Source organism: Phaethon aethereus (assembly GCF_964289735.1).
Source record: "Phaethon aethereus genome assembly, chromosome: 2".
NCBI classification, from domain to species: domain Eukaryota; kingdom Metazoa; phylum Chordata; class Aves; order Phaethontiformes; family Phaethontidae; genus Phaethon; species Phaethon aethereus.
This window is the reverse complement of record NC_138582.1, coordinates 37,953,530-37,967,175: the sequence shown is the minus strand read 5'-3', so window position 1 is coordinate 37,967,175 and position 13,646 is coordinate 37,953,530. Positions and strand designations below refer to the sequence as shown.

At 38.6% G+C, this 13,646-nt stretch overlaps 1 protein-coding gene across 1 annotated transcript in view; it reads right to left on the bottom strand.

Annotated features, from left to right (window-relative positions):
• NCOA2 (nuclear receptor coactivator 2) overlaps nucleotides 1–13,646 on the bottom strand; it is a gene marked incomplete at both ends in the record, with an annotated part of 74,489 nt that overhangs the window by 41,686 nt on the left and 19,157 nt on the right. Inside the window, 5 exons of the mRNA XM_081996419.1 lie at nucleotides 1,741–1,881; nucleotides 1,969–2,070; nucleotides 2,744–2,929; nucleotides 4,363–4,540; nucleotides 9,327–9,427. Coding sequence (XP_081852545.1) covers nucleotides 1,741–1,881; nucleotides 1,969–2,070; nucleotides 2,744–2,929; nucleotides 4,363–4,540; nucleotides 9,327–9,427 — 708 coding nt within the window. The remainder of the gene's footprint in view (nucleotides 1–1,740; nucleotides 1,882–1,968; nucleotides 2,071–2,743; nucleotides 2,930–4,362; nucleotides 4,541–9,326; nucleotides 9,428–13,646) is intronic.

Genomic DNA, 13,646 nt, shown 5'->3' with positions numbered 1-13,646 from the left:
TGACTGTGGCCAATAAAAACTTACCATATATTTTGCATCTTATACCAAGAGTTAATTAGAAAGCTTTGCGGTTTTTATTGTTTATCAAGCTAATGCTGACATTTTTTTTGCACTGTAACACTGAACTACAAGTAGGAGACTGTTACTTATTTTGCTTCTATTCTCAAACCATAACGACTTAAAAAATGCAAAGGGTTCCTCAGTCAAGTGCAAAGGTGCTACTGCCCAAGATTGGCCATGTTTGTCTTCTCCATGCTACAGGGCAGGGGAAGGAAACATTTCAGCCATGATTTCTCTCCAGTGCTGGATCCTTTGCCACAAAGCAATTCCAGGATGACTTGCTCTCTTCACTTCTACAAGGAGAGCTCCCTCATCTAGACTAACGCTACGTCATGATCCTCAGCCCTTCCTGCAAAACGATCCAGTGTAAACTTCAAAACATGACTAAGTTTATCACTTCACAGATAGCTTAGAGAGGACCCACTCAAACCTCAGCGCTGGATGTAGGAGCTGCTAATTTGGTCAGGAATCATTTGAAGAGGACTGAAGTAAAAAGTGGCTGGATGCCGTAATAGAAACTCCTAAATCCCCTTTGGCACAGACAGGTCCTTACCTGAAACTGCCCTCTAGATCCCTGCTGTAACTTTAATTGCATCCTACCTTCTTCAGCTCTGTCTGAATTCACAGCATAAGCCTATGAACTTTTAGCACTCCTACTGTATATACCCCAAAAGCTGTTATATTAAATGTCACAATATTTCTGGGCCCCCACATTCCCAACATGAAACCTGAAGGTTTAATGAAAGCAGAACATATTAAAGAATATTTAACTAATTTAACTAATATTTAACTAAAGTGTGGGTTTTTTTTTTTTTTTTTTGCTTTGTGTGGAATAATTCGAGAGTCCAGTTACAGTTTAGTTTCCAATATAGCATGCCAGTTGTTTAATGCCCATGGCAACTATTTGTTACAGGCCAGCTGTAAACCCTGTTCTACAAACATGAACCCAAAGAATGATGCTCCTGCACTGGAAATGTTCCAGTTGTTCCCCAATGGTTTTGAAAGGCTTTCCTGTGGACTATAAAGGGTTATTTGTTTTTAGTAATTTGGACCTGTGTTACTAGAATTAGCAGTATTAGGGTTCTATATAAAGAAAAATCCCCACTCAGTCCCTACCACAGAAATCTCATGGGGAACCTTTCACAGTGCAGTATTCTCCTACATCTTACCTACCATAATCTTGACTGAGTAAGATGTGCTTGTGATGTCTCCTATAACACTTGTAGAGTACAGCAATGTAGGCTTCCAGATAGCATGAGTGCTGCATCTTTGATAATTCACACTCAGTGTTCCTCACAGGAAACGTTAACAATAAAAGTCCATTTTTGTAGAGAAAAGGAATACAGGTCAATGAACCACAACATGTGAGCTGAGGTTCTGAAGAATAATGGGTAGTGAATGCTTTGGTGAGCAACACACAAGGGTCTTTCTTTTTAAAATAATTGTGACAATTTGAAGATTTAACACAGCCTCCAATATGGCACAGTTACAACAAGCAGGCTAAAACAAACAGGGACGAAAGTGCAAAACCTGTCTAGAGCCATCAGTATGTTAGGCAAATGAGCTTGAAAAAGGGATTGTCAGTAGCCCTTGATTGTTCCACAACAAAGAGAACACAACCAACAGATACAAATGACAAATAGTTTAAACGTAGGAAGTGCTAAATATATGAAACCTAACCTTCCTGGTGATGCCTCTTGGCAAAAGATATTTCTCCCTCGTGCTGTGAATGGAACCTCTGAATGCATCTTCTCACCAAATCCTCCCAGCCAGGTTTCATAGCTGCTCGCATGGTACTTGTATCCAGTGAAGTTATTTTGCCTGATATTAGAAAAAACATTTATTACAGCAATTTCCCCTTCAAGGGAAAAAAAAAAAGAGACATGAAAAACTTCTAGTTCACAATACCTTGTAGATCCTGGCGAGTAGTAAAGCTCTCTGATGAAGGAAGAAGTGGTCTTTCCTTCATTGGCGCTCTTCTTGCAACACAAATCAAGCAAGACTGCAAATCTTAAAGAAAAATGTTACTTCTGTAGTTTGTATAGAAGAGGAAGATTTTGCTTCCACAAAGAATTCAGAAACATTTTTACCACTCAGGAGTTAAGTAATAAAAAAGGATATACTGCATGCACAGAGAGCACGTTTCTTCAGCACTCACCATTTCGTACCTTCTAAGTCACATTTCTTAAACATGCCCCAAATGCTTGATGTGCCGGAGAAAGCAGCTTCATAATAAGCCATTTTTACTTATCTGAATACTTAAAATACAATCTGAGGAAATTTACCTGCTTAAGTAATAAATGGTAAAGGAAACGGTGAACCACAATTGTCTTCAAATTCTAAGAACTAAAAAAATTGCTCATTGAAACTTTCCTCCCAGTCAGCTATTTTCTTCTTACAATTGCAGCGACAGAAAACTAGGATATTTCATTAATGGAAACAGAGTCACTCTCAACTTCTATTATATTGGTTTAACAAATAGGTGCATGCCAGTGTATACACTCATAATCCAAGAAAAAAGCACACTTCTACAGTTAAATGAAAAAGAAAAAAACTTCAAATTTTTTCCATTTTTTCCAGGATCCAGAAGCCACTTTATCAACTTTACCTCATTTTATAAAACTGCTGTCCTGCAACAGCATGGAAAGAGAAAATACTAACACAAATTGAAAACAGTAATTACCTTCACCGTCCTCCTTGAAGGAATTTGGTTGAGAAACAGCAAAGCACTGCATAGTTTCGTATTTCTGATGTGCTTCCTGGTTATCATGGCCTTCTTCAGAATCAGCAAGAGGTTTTACCAGCATCCGACAATTAAAGGTATGGCTATTACGCCTAGGAGTGTCACCAGACCAAGATCCCCCATTCACTGAGCAAAGCAAAGATCATACAGTAAGATAAATCTGGTAGCAGTCATTTCTGCTGGTTATCCACAAGAAATTAACGAAGGTGCTTTGCAAACTAGTTGGGAAACAAGCTTGTTTAACAACAACAATCTCCTTTTAATATTAGAGCCCAAACCAGCACATAACAAAGTAATTAATAATCTAAATTCTCATATTTTAAGAGCAGTGCTAATTTGTTCAGATATGATGTTTTCTTTCAAGTGACTGGTAACAACATAGTAGAAAAGCAGGATAAAAGTCTAAATATTGGTGCATGTAGAAGTTGTACAGCACAGTGGAAAGCCTACTGGGTAGACCAAGTTAATTTATATGCCTGGAAGAAATAAGGCTGTATGTAGGATCTGTTCATTGAATTTAAAATTGATTAATACAAAAGAGACAGCGGCATTGCATAATCTGTGTCCAGATTCGAAATAGAAAGAAAGGAAACTAATAGTTCTTTATGAAAACAGGAAGCAATACAATTGGGAATATATTGAAACACATAGTCTCAGCTACAACGGGAAAGACTGAAGGGATGAGAATGACCTGGGTGCAGTGATGGATAAAACTAAAGCCTAACGCAGTGCTTAAGACAAGTAAAAAAGGAAACAAAATCCTGAGATGCACAAATATAGGCACTGGATATCAGTCAGAGCGAATTAATGTAATGTCGCATAAGGAAATAGCAGGGTCTTATTTAAAATACTCTTCACTCACCCTCTTCAGTCAGAAAATGCAATAAAGGCAGTAATTTATGGGGTTTAGCCATTAGAAGTGTTACATTTTTGATTCTTCAGGGGTTTGTAAATAAAGTTATAAAATGCTAAAGTGAATTGCATAATACTTTTAAAACTGCTGTGAGTAAATGAGGCACCCAGTATTGACTTTCTCTTTCTTTTTACCTCCTCCAAAACCCAATGACATTAAAAACAATAGTAATATAAATGCAAAAATGGCTGCAACTAACAAAAACAGTTTTGAAAGATAAAGGTAAATATTTACCTTTGGTGAGTCTAAAAACACTGAAATAAAAATTCTAGCATAAGGAGTTTTCTGATTTTTCTTTTATATTTCCCCTTTCTTGGGCCATGCTTAGAATAACCAGCCTAGATAGGGAACAGACTTCATGTAACTATTGGCATCTTTTACTGTTTCACTCTGGAGATCCATTAAAAATATCAGTTAACATGAGTTACTAAGAGTAATTTTAACACAGGAGAATCTGAAAAGAGTGGAGGATGCTTTTGAGAATAATATTAATCATTCATACAGTCTATATATACATGAAAAATAAATAGAGTGTATATGATGAAACTGTAAGTAGTAGAAGAACATTAACTTAAGTTATTGAAATGCTGATTTATGAAAACAAAATCAAATAAGTAATGGTACAATATGAGGAAAAGGTATATACCTAAAGATTTTGGCAGCAGGATTTTGACAAATTCATTGTGGTCCCCTACATGCAGGATGCTATATATGCTTGTGTTCATCAGCTCTTCTTGGTTGTACCTTAGGTACTGTGTCACATTCTCAGAAACAAACACAACATTACCTTCTGGGTTCACTACAAAGAAGAACCCATCTAGGGCCTACAAGTCGGGGGGGGGGGAAGCAGAGAGAGAGAGAGAGAGAGAGAAAAACACAATACCAAACAATCAGATTAACAACAAGATACGCAGAAAATAAATATCCCCTTCAAAAGACACAGCTGAATCTTTCTGCATCCATCCCAGTTCTTATATTCTTGTCTATAAACAGCAAAAGACATATTTCAGATTGAGTATCTAATCTTACTTTTATCAAATGAGTGTAAAAGCACAGAAAGGTGCACACCTTACAAAATAATGAAACCCGCACATGAAAACAAACCACCACCCCCTGCCCCAAAAAACCAAAAATAATGGAAGAGGTTGCTACCTATCTGCCTGCCTATGAAGTAAGAAACCTGGACCAGAAGCTGGTTCTGCTAAACCTAGAGCCTGTTCACTCCTCTATGCAGCACAGGGAGACTGAGCCAAGGAAAACATCCCAAGATGTGCTGGCACAAGGCAAGGAAAACACTGGCAGAAAGAGAAAGGCCCTCTCCCCGTCCCCAGCAGCGCATCGTCATTTCATAGAAGTGAGGCCCCATGCAGCCAGGAGCACGAGGGGTTAAAAGCAGAGATGGGCCAAGGTAGCTGAGAGCAGGCACTGAGCAGCGAGGATGGGGCAGCTTTATTCCCTACTTCCAGGACTGCTTTCATTTTTTTATTTGACACCAGCTTAATTCAGTCCACACATGATCCAGGGAACAGGAACCAGACTTTCACCTCTTCAACTCAGCTCCATGGTATTCCAAAGGAGTTAAAGTTTCTGTGAGGAAGTGTCTAAATTCGTAATTTCTGCTGATTGGTTTCCCCCCATCTCTCCTGTGATGGTGACAATCTAGCTGCAGCATTCTTTCCAAGATATTTACTGTACGTTATCTGAAGCCTAAGCCAAATGCTACATCACTTCTACCTGATGAGGATAAAGTAAAATTTTGAGTGTCAGTAAGAACTTCTCATGCAAACTTTCGTTTCCTTACGATGCAAGCATGATTGTGCACGGTATGAATATTTCGGAATACAACCCTCTAACTTTATGACATATGAGCAGGTAAGGGAGGGGTACATTTAAACTTAAAGCACCAAAGCTTTTGGTCTAAGCACTCAAACACAAATTAAACCCTACAGATTTCTGCAGCATTGCCCAATTTATTCACCCCTCTAAGGATTGGTGGGAGATCACCAGAACAGCTGTTAGTTATTGCATCTCCAGAGACAGAAACAAGTCACAAAAGCAGGCAACCTGTGATTCATTACGGGTTAATTAAAAGCAAGTGGATCCATACTAAACCTGAACTCAACTCACTGCAAAACAGTCTAACAAGGAGGAGCTGCCATAGCAAGCACATACAAGCATGTGGCACTCTTGGTATAACACACTTGTATGCTGCACAGCTTGCGTGTTGGTCTTAGCAGGCAGTTCTCGAGTCCTCAGGCTACAGATACATACTAAAAGTGTTGTACACTACTGAGCAGTTAGCAAATCCAGATAGTACAAAAAAGAAAGCTAAGGAGGGGTCTTATTTCTGTCTTCAACCACCTAGCAGAAGGCTAAAGAGAAGACAGGCTCTATTCAGAGGTTGACAAGGGAAGGAGGAGACACAAGAGACACAGAGTGCAACACAGGAAACTTCATGGAGATAGAAGAAAAAAAATAATTCACCTTAAAGGTGAAAGCTCCAGAGGCCCTTCCCAAACTACATTAGTTAGTGATTCTGCTAAAGGAGAGGGATACTGAAAGCATACTACACGAGCAGAGTGGCTGAGCTAATGGTTGCCAAACGCTTTGTTGGTTCTATTTTTAAATTACTAAATAATAAACCCCACAAATAAATGTATAAGTATATACCTTTCCTGACTGCCTCTAAATTAAGATAAATTAGGTCTTTTTTTCTCCTGTTAATTGTCACAAATTCTGATCTCTGTTTTTTACCATTGCTGGCTTTTTGTGTCTGGTCGTTCCTGGTTCCTCCTGTTAACTCTCTCTCTTTGGAGAGCTCCCTCCTTTCCGTGTGCCGTCATAATACTCATGACATTTTCCTGCTGACTAGTATTTAGTTTAACTAACAATGATTTACAAGATTTAATTAATTGAGGCTCTAATACAATTTTCTATCAGCATCTCTGCTATGGATTAGTGTCTTAGGCTGCATTTCATCACTGCTTGAAGCCAATGTAAGCATGACCTCTTTGGTTGAGTCCTCTCTACAACATGACAGTTCCCTGTACTGTCTGAGGACAGGAAGAGCTGGACCAGAGAACTGAGTTGGCTGAAAAGTAATACAAGGAAAAAAAAAAAAGATGCTAGCCACATCAGTCCCCTGAACTGGCCCACCATGAAACCACATGGTGTTTAGAGCTGGCAGAAGGGTGTGGGTTTGGCTGAACCGTTCTGCTTGGCAGTGGTCCACGCTTACATCAATTCAAAGGGACTGCAGAAACCAAAGCCATAGCAGATGTTTATTGGAGTCCTAAGGAGAAAACTTTCAAAGGCAGCGATGGCAAGCAGGAGATTATGAGAGTTACTGGCATCCCACAGTAATCTTCAGTTTTCCCTGCTATTTCCTGCTATGGCAACTTCTGTGGCGAGGAAGTGCTCTGTGCTGCTTCCTCACAGCTGCTTCTTGGGTTGACCACAGAAATGGTCAACTGAGCCTGGAGTAACATGGGCCTTATATTCCAGTCTCCCATTTCTTTCTATTCTACTAATAAAAGAAACTTGTAGGTAAGCAGCAGCAGGCTTTTGAGCAAGTTAATGCACCAAGCCACTTAAATCTTTTAGAAGCTTCCACTTTTGCAAGAATTTCTTAATTCTGTCCCCAGAGGTATGCGGCCACAATAAACAACTAGAACAGCAATGAAGGTCAGCACACTTTTCTTCAGAGCTGTTGGGACAATGGGGAACAAATAATGGACAACATGCTGGAAGAGAAAATAAGAGAACAGATAATACTTTAGATGATATACTGGAGTGGAAAATACATTTTTGTTCTTTGAGCTGTTGTCAGCTCTCTCTTGACTATTTTTTCACCCTCTCTTCCTATCTACTTTCTGCTTTAACCAAGAAATATGTTAAAATATTCCTCAGAGGCAGCTGCATGATGAATTTTACTCACTTTCTTCAGCTGGGAACACTCACTATTCTGAGGATTCTTCAGTTTTATTCTTTAATAAAAACAGACAATTACATTTCTAAACCAAGTCAACTAATAAACTGTTCATCAGCATTACCATTTTTATTATTATTTGGAAATGGAAAAGGGTAGGTTTTTGAAGAGGTTGTATAAAGGGGTTCTGTAAAGATGGAATAACTTAGTTGTATTTCTTTAAGGAGATAAAAGACACAAAGACAGTATTTGTAGTCTTTTCACAGCAAACGTATAACAACTTTCAGTCCTTTTAAGTTTCTTGGTGCAAAAGGACCACGGTTTATTAATTTAGTTCCACAATCTTTCATTGTTAATATGCAATGGTTTTACTGCAAAGGAAAACTAAATTAAATGAAATAACGGAACAGACGGGTGATTTTACATGTCATGTTTGCTTCAATAGCCAATCATGCAAGATAAGCTGGGAAAAAAAAATCATCTTATCGTTATTTTCCCTGTGATTAAAACAGGTCCTTACAATTAAATTAATAGGAAATTAAAGATAAATTTTAACACAGCAATGTAAGAGATGGATGTTTAACCTTGTTTGATAGCAAAAACAATGTTCAATTCAGTGAGTCCCTATACTAAATATTAAGTTAAATAAATTAATTTGTTACTCCCACTTTTCAAAGAAAGATGTTTTCACTCCAACCTGTCTAATCTTCCTTAAGTGTAGTACTGTGATTTTGGAACCTTTATTTCGTACATAGTACAGAAAACTATGTTTTAACCTAAAAACCCTGAAAAATAATGCAAATACTTAAAACTGTTATAATATGCATCTTGTTCCTGCAACATTCAGAAATGACGGAATAATTATGCTTCTGCCAAAGCTGGTTGCTTTAGCTTGATTCAGAGTTTGTGTTTTGCTTTATCTAAAGTAACATTTATTCTTCCTTACAGGAAAAGCCCACAATCAGAATAGGAATAAACAGTTTGCAAGTGAGCTTAAGCAGATAAAGCAGTAGTGCCAAAGGACAGTAGCATATGACATTAGGATCCCAGATAATACACCTACCCAACATTACTATGAATACATTTAGAAGCTAACCATGTGGCCTTTTGGGGTATCAAAATAACAGCTAAAATCAGACAGAAATCTTAACCGAAGAAACTGAAATATATGGCTTAAAAAGCTCTCTTAGATTATTTTCATACTCTAGAGGGAAGAGTCATGCTGTAAATGCTGAAATGATAAACCATTAAAACAGTATAGCAATGACATGCAATTTTATGGGAAGTATTATTCATGGGTATAGTACTGTATGTGTAAGTCAATGTTTAGGTACAACAGGTCTTCCAAATCTGTGGTGGTTTAGAACAAATAAAACATGCACATGCAGACACCCAAGACATGCTACCAACTGAAGTCCCGCAAGTTGTCTGCTGTGTTACAAAGCAGCTGAATTCTCCCTTTCTCTGCCTCTCCCCACCCAAGCTAGAGAGCTCCCTCACTGAATCCGACAGAACTATCCTGCCGGCTCTCAAATGACACAACCCTAAGTATCCAGGATAGCTTGTCTCTCTTGGCCATCCTTGTACCGCAAGCCCCAACCGCACTTTTTCATTTTGTTACACTGCTCTTCACCCTAGGGGGAGCAGAACTGGCTTAAAGAAAGGATTTTTGTGCTCTTCACCTCAAGCATCATTGGTCCAAGTGCATCCTTGTCGATGACACTCTGACCTGTAGATGATACATCTGCTTTTTGCACTTCATCTTCATTAGCTGCTGCTTTTTCTGCAATAAAGAAAACTATGTGTTAAATGGCAGAGCAGTGTTCTTTAAGTGATACAGTAAGAATCCACCAAGTATTCAGTCTAGCTGTGAAACGGTTACAGTGAAACAATCCTGAAAATGAGATTAAATAGCCCCCCGTCATGATTCAACAGAAGCATAACTAGTATACAGGCTTTTCAGTTTTGAAGTTTTATGACACAAATGAAATAAATTTCTTCTGTTTCTCTCCTAGACATTTTACTAATCTACAAAACATAACACTGGGCAATGACAAGGGCTCCTTATGAAGGTGCAACGAGCAAAAGCCAGGATCAAGGTGTAGTAAAAGACTGATCTAAAAGAGCATGCAACGCTCACAGCTGCACAACTTTTCCACGATTGCTATATTTAGAAGGAAAAACATAAGTCTGCAATCTACTGTTTCAGTACTGAGAAACAGCAGCCTCATTTCTGTTCCCATGCCTCCACCCACATTTCTACTATCGCATAATTTTCATACTGCCTTATTTACCAATATATTACTAAAACTACATACAACTTCAAGTGCTGTATTTGAAAATTACGGGGAAGAAAATAATGACTTAAGGTTTCTGGAGCACAGTGCCATATATTACAATATGTTATATACAGCATCACAGATCGTACACAACTCCTAACGTAAGGGATGTTCATACATACTGGAATTTTCAAATCAAGAGGGTTTATAATTCCTATCAAGTAATGGACTGTATTAATTTTTCTCTTCCAAGAATGATACTGGTGTTTAAGGAAGAAGTAATAAACGTAATAGAAACGTTATACAAAATACATATTCAACACTAAGTTAATGAAAAGAGTAAACTTTTGTTGCTAGTTCTGTACTAAAAACATTATTTTATTTTTAGTATTATGCAATAGATTATTTTAGTAAACATGAAAGCACACTGAAATTATGATAGCAAGAATGTATGCCTTCTACAACAATAAACCAGAAGAAGATTCATTGTAGGAATTACCGAAAGTACCATGTGCAGATGGAGCAAAGGGTCTTTGGAAAACCACCCTTAGAGAAAATTAAAGCATCAGCCACACAAATTGAAATGTACCCAAATGTACAGTATTTTCCACTATCTGTAGATCTTCAATACTGCAGCCAAAGTTCCTCTGAACTCTTTCCTTGGCAGAGGTTATAAGGTCAGTGTGAATATACGCTGCTTAGACATACAGCAAAGGAACTGCTTCTGAGAACCCCTGCATGTTCTCCTATCAGCTATCACCCGCTGGCAATAAGGCTTTGGTCACTCGGGCTGTCTCATCCTAGATTTCTACGGTTCCTTGCTTTCATGAAAAGAGAGTCACAAATATCTTAGCTGTCTTCTTAGGGTATGTTCATACACAGGATAACACCGTTGTGAATAATGATGAAACTAAATTGTTCTGAAGACGGACTGTTGCCACTAATGGAATAATTTCAAATCACTTTGATTAGTATAATCTGGTAGAAATAAATACAGTAGATATAACTATTCACCCTTCCTCTGCCACTTAAACTCACCAGGATACAAAATTAGTATTTCTGGTATGGACTGAGGACTGCAGTGGGGTTTTCTTCCCCCATCCCTGCTTCTTTCTTCTTCTTTTGGCAAAAAGCAGAGATTAGGTGTAACGGGAAAAAACTGAACAATCCTTCCCATACTACAATATAGCCGAGTTGGCACCACATGATGATATAATACTGAAAACATGTTCTAAAAATTGTGAAAGAATTCTAAAAGGTTCTAAATATAGGGTTGAGCTTTTCATAAAGTCAGTGATGATATTTGTTTCCCATCTGTTCCTGGTAGCATAAAATGATCCCTGGTTTCACACTGCAAAATATTATAATGGATACGGATACCAGCTTCCTGCTTTCATCCTCTCACTGCTTCAGCCACCGATACCATCCCGAGTACTGGAGAACATGGGATGATTCGCTATGTGCTAGAAATGGAGGGGCTACAGATATGGTACAGCAACAGTGTGCAAGCACGTTCACTACCCAGTATTTTGAGGTTTCATTGATTCAAAGACTCCTTTTAGTGATTATTTTTCATATAATACAAAAAATTTGTTAAAGATTTTTTTCACTCTTACAGCCATGGAGTTCATATAAACCACCAATAAGGTATCTATAAAAACAACTGTTCTCGTTTATGCACAAAAGCGAGGTTTTATACAATGAAAAAGGAGAAAGGTTTTAATTACTATAACGGTAATCAACACAGAAGCTGCAATATCATGTTCAGACCAAGGATCTCTCAAGCCTCACATTCAGCCTGTGACAGCAGCTGCTTTCCCTTCTAGTTCCCCATTTCTCCATTTTGACCCTTTGATCCCCGGCCACTTCTGTTCCATCATCAGCTGTCCCTCACATTTGACCTCTCCATTTTCTTTTCTCTTAGACACCCTTTTCCACAGAGGGCCCAACACTTTTGTGGGATCAATAAACACAGTGCTTGCTCAAGGAGAAAGTGTGATGAATGGAGAAAATATGAAAATCCTGTTTAGACGTTGCCTACCTGCCTCTCCTGGTGATGGTGACAACATACACTACACTACTCATCATGTTTGGTTAGGCATTCTGAAAAACTTTATAAATCACAAGTGCTCCAAAATTATAGATTTCATAATTGGATCTGTAACTTAATTGTGTAAGAAATTAAGTGGCTGGAGAGCTTGGAAGAGGCTACACATTCAGGCCACAGGTCCCTATACATTTATTTAAATGGCATTGTATAGGAAACCATGGCCTCAACCAGCCTCTGAGTAGCACCAGCAGTAACTTATGTCAATGCTATAAACTGCAGCTACTGATAATGTTAAGCTGCGCAGTGAATTATCCATTTCTGGCTGAACTACAAAGCCCCTCGTGAAGACTCTATCAGCACCTACAGGAAACGTAAGTGCAAACCCTGTCAGCAGTGTCATCCTGACAGACAGGCACGGGGAACGTCTTGAAATGCAAATCTTTTCTTCAGTGATACAGCACATGGGGCTAATCGAGAACAAAAATTCATTGCAGGAAGGTTGGAAAAAAACAACCACCAATACATGAACTTCTGGTGCCGACAACAGTCATGTATTTATCACAAGTTGGTATTTTTTGTTTTTCTTAACAGTTCCAGCTTCTGGTGTTAAGTAGTGGTGCAAAAATGTAAAGTTTACTTTTCCTTTTTTCACTTCTCCTATCTTTTTTAGGTTCACTGGGGGACCTACAAACAAATGAAAAGCACAGAGAGTTTATTATTTCTACACTAGATTAATGATTTTTGAATGTTAGGGGTTAGGAAAATAGCTGCAGAGGCCCAACCTTGCAAAGCCTCTCAGAAGCCCTTTCTTCCAGCCCCATGGGAATTGCTGGTATTCCTAACCACAGCCGCTACATTTTTCCGCTGCGGCCACTAACACGGAGAGCGGGAGCCGGTTCCCCGATCTCGCACCTTCTGGCCACGCGGCCTCCTAGAACAGCGAAGCCCCTGTTCAAATGTAAAACGCTGGGCAAGTGTTACCAGGCATCCTACGGGCACGGCGGCAAAAACAGAGGGGAGGTTTAGTAGGGAAAGAGAAGTACAGCTTTGTGCTGGCGGAGGAAGTGAGCAGGGTGGAAAGGGGCTTCCCATGGCTTCACCTCCACACAGGGAATTCTCTCCTGGACAGGGAGCGTTAAATTAGAAACCGGTCCCATCCTTACGAATATGGCTACTGGCGACCAAGCATATTTCATCTAAATTACAGCGGAATAAACTTCATGCACATGAAATAATTATTAGCTCCGCTCAATTAAGAGTTTAGCCTAGAGAGAGAAAAAGATTTAAATAAAATAGAAGTGCTCCTGAGAGAGATACTACAAAGAAAATATACATCCAGTTATATAGCATTTTAGTGGTGTGTGTAATTTAGACTTTAAACTGTGGATATGTTTACAGTTGTATACACAGTAATATACTAAAATACATATTAGTATTTTCAACTGGGCATCTTCCCAGTGAACATAAACTGTATTTACTTTTCTATGTTAATACACAGAAGAAAGAAGGGAAAAAAAGCCCTCAGAAATATTTTCTGACAAATTTATCAGCGGGAAAGCCTCGAGCTTTATTTGAAGCTCATTCCAGATTCTGAAAGCAAACCTTTGTGAAATCACATTAGTTTAACAGAAATTCCTAAGTCAGAGAAAGAGACGCCAAAAGCAACAGTTCGA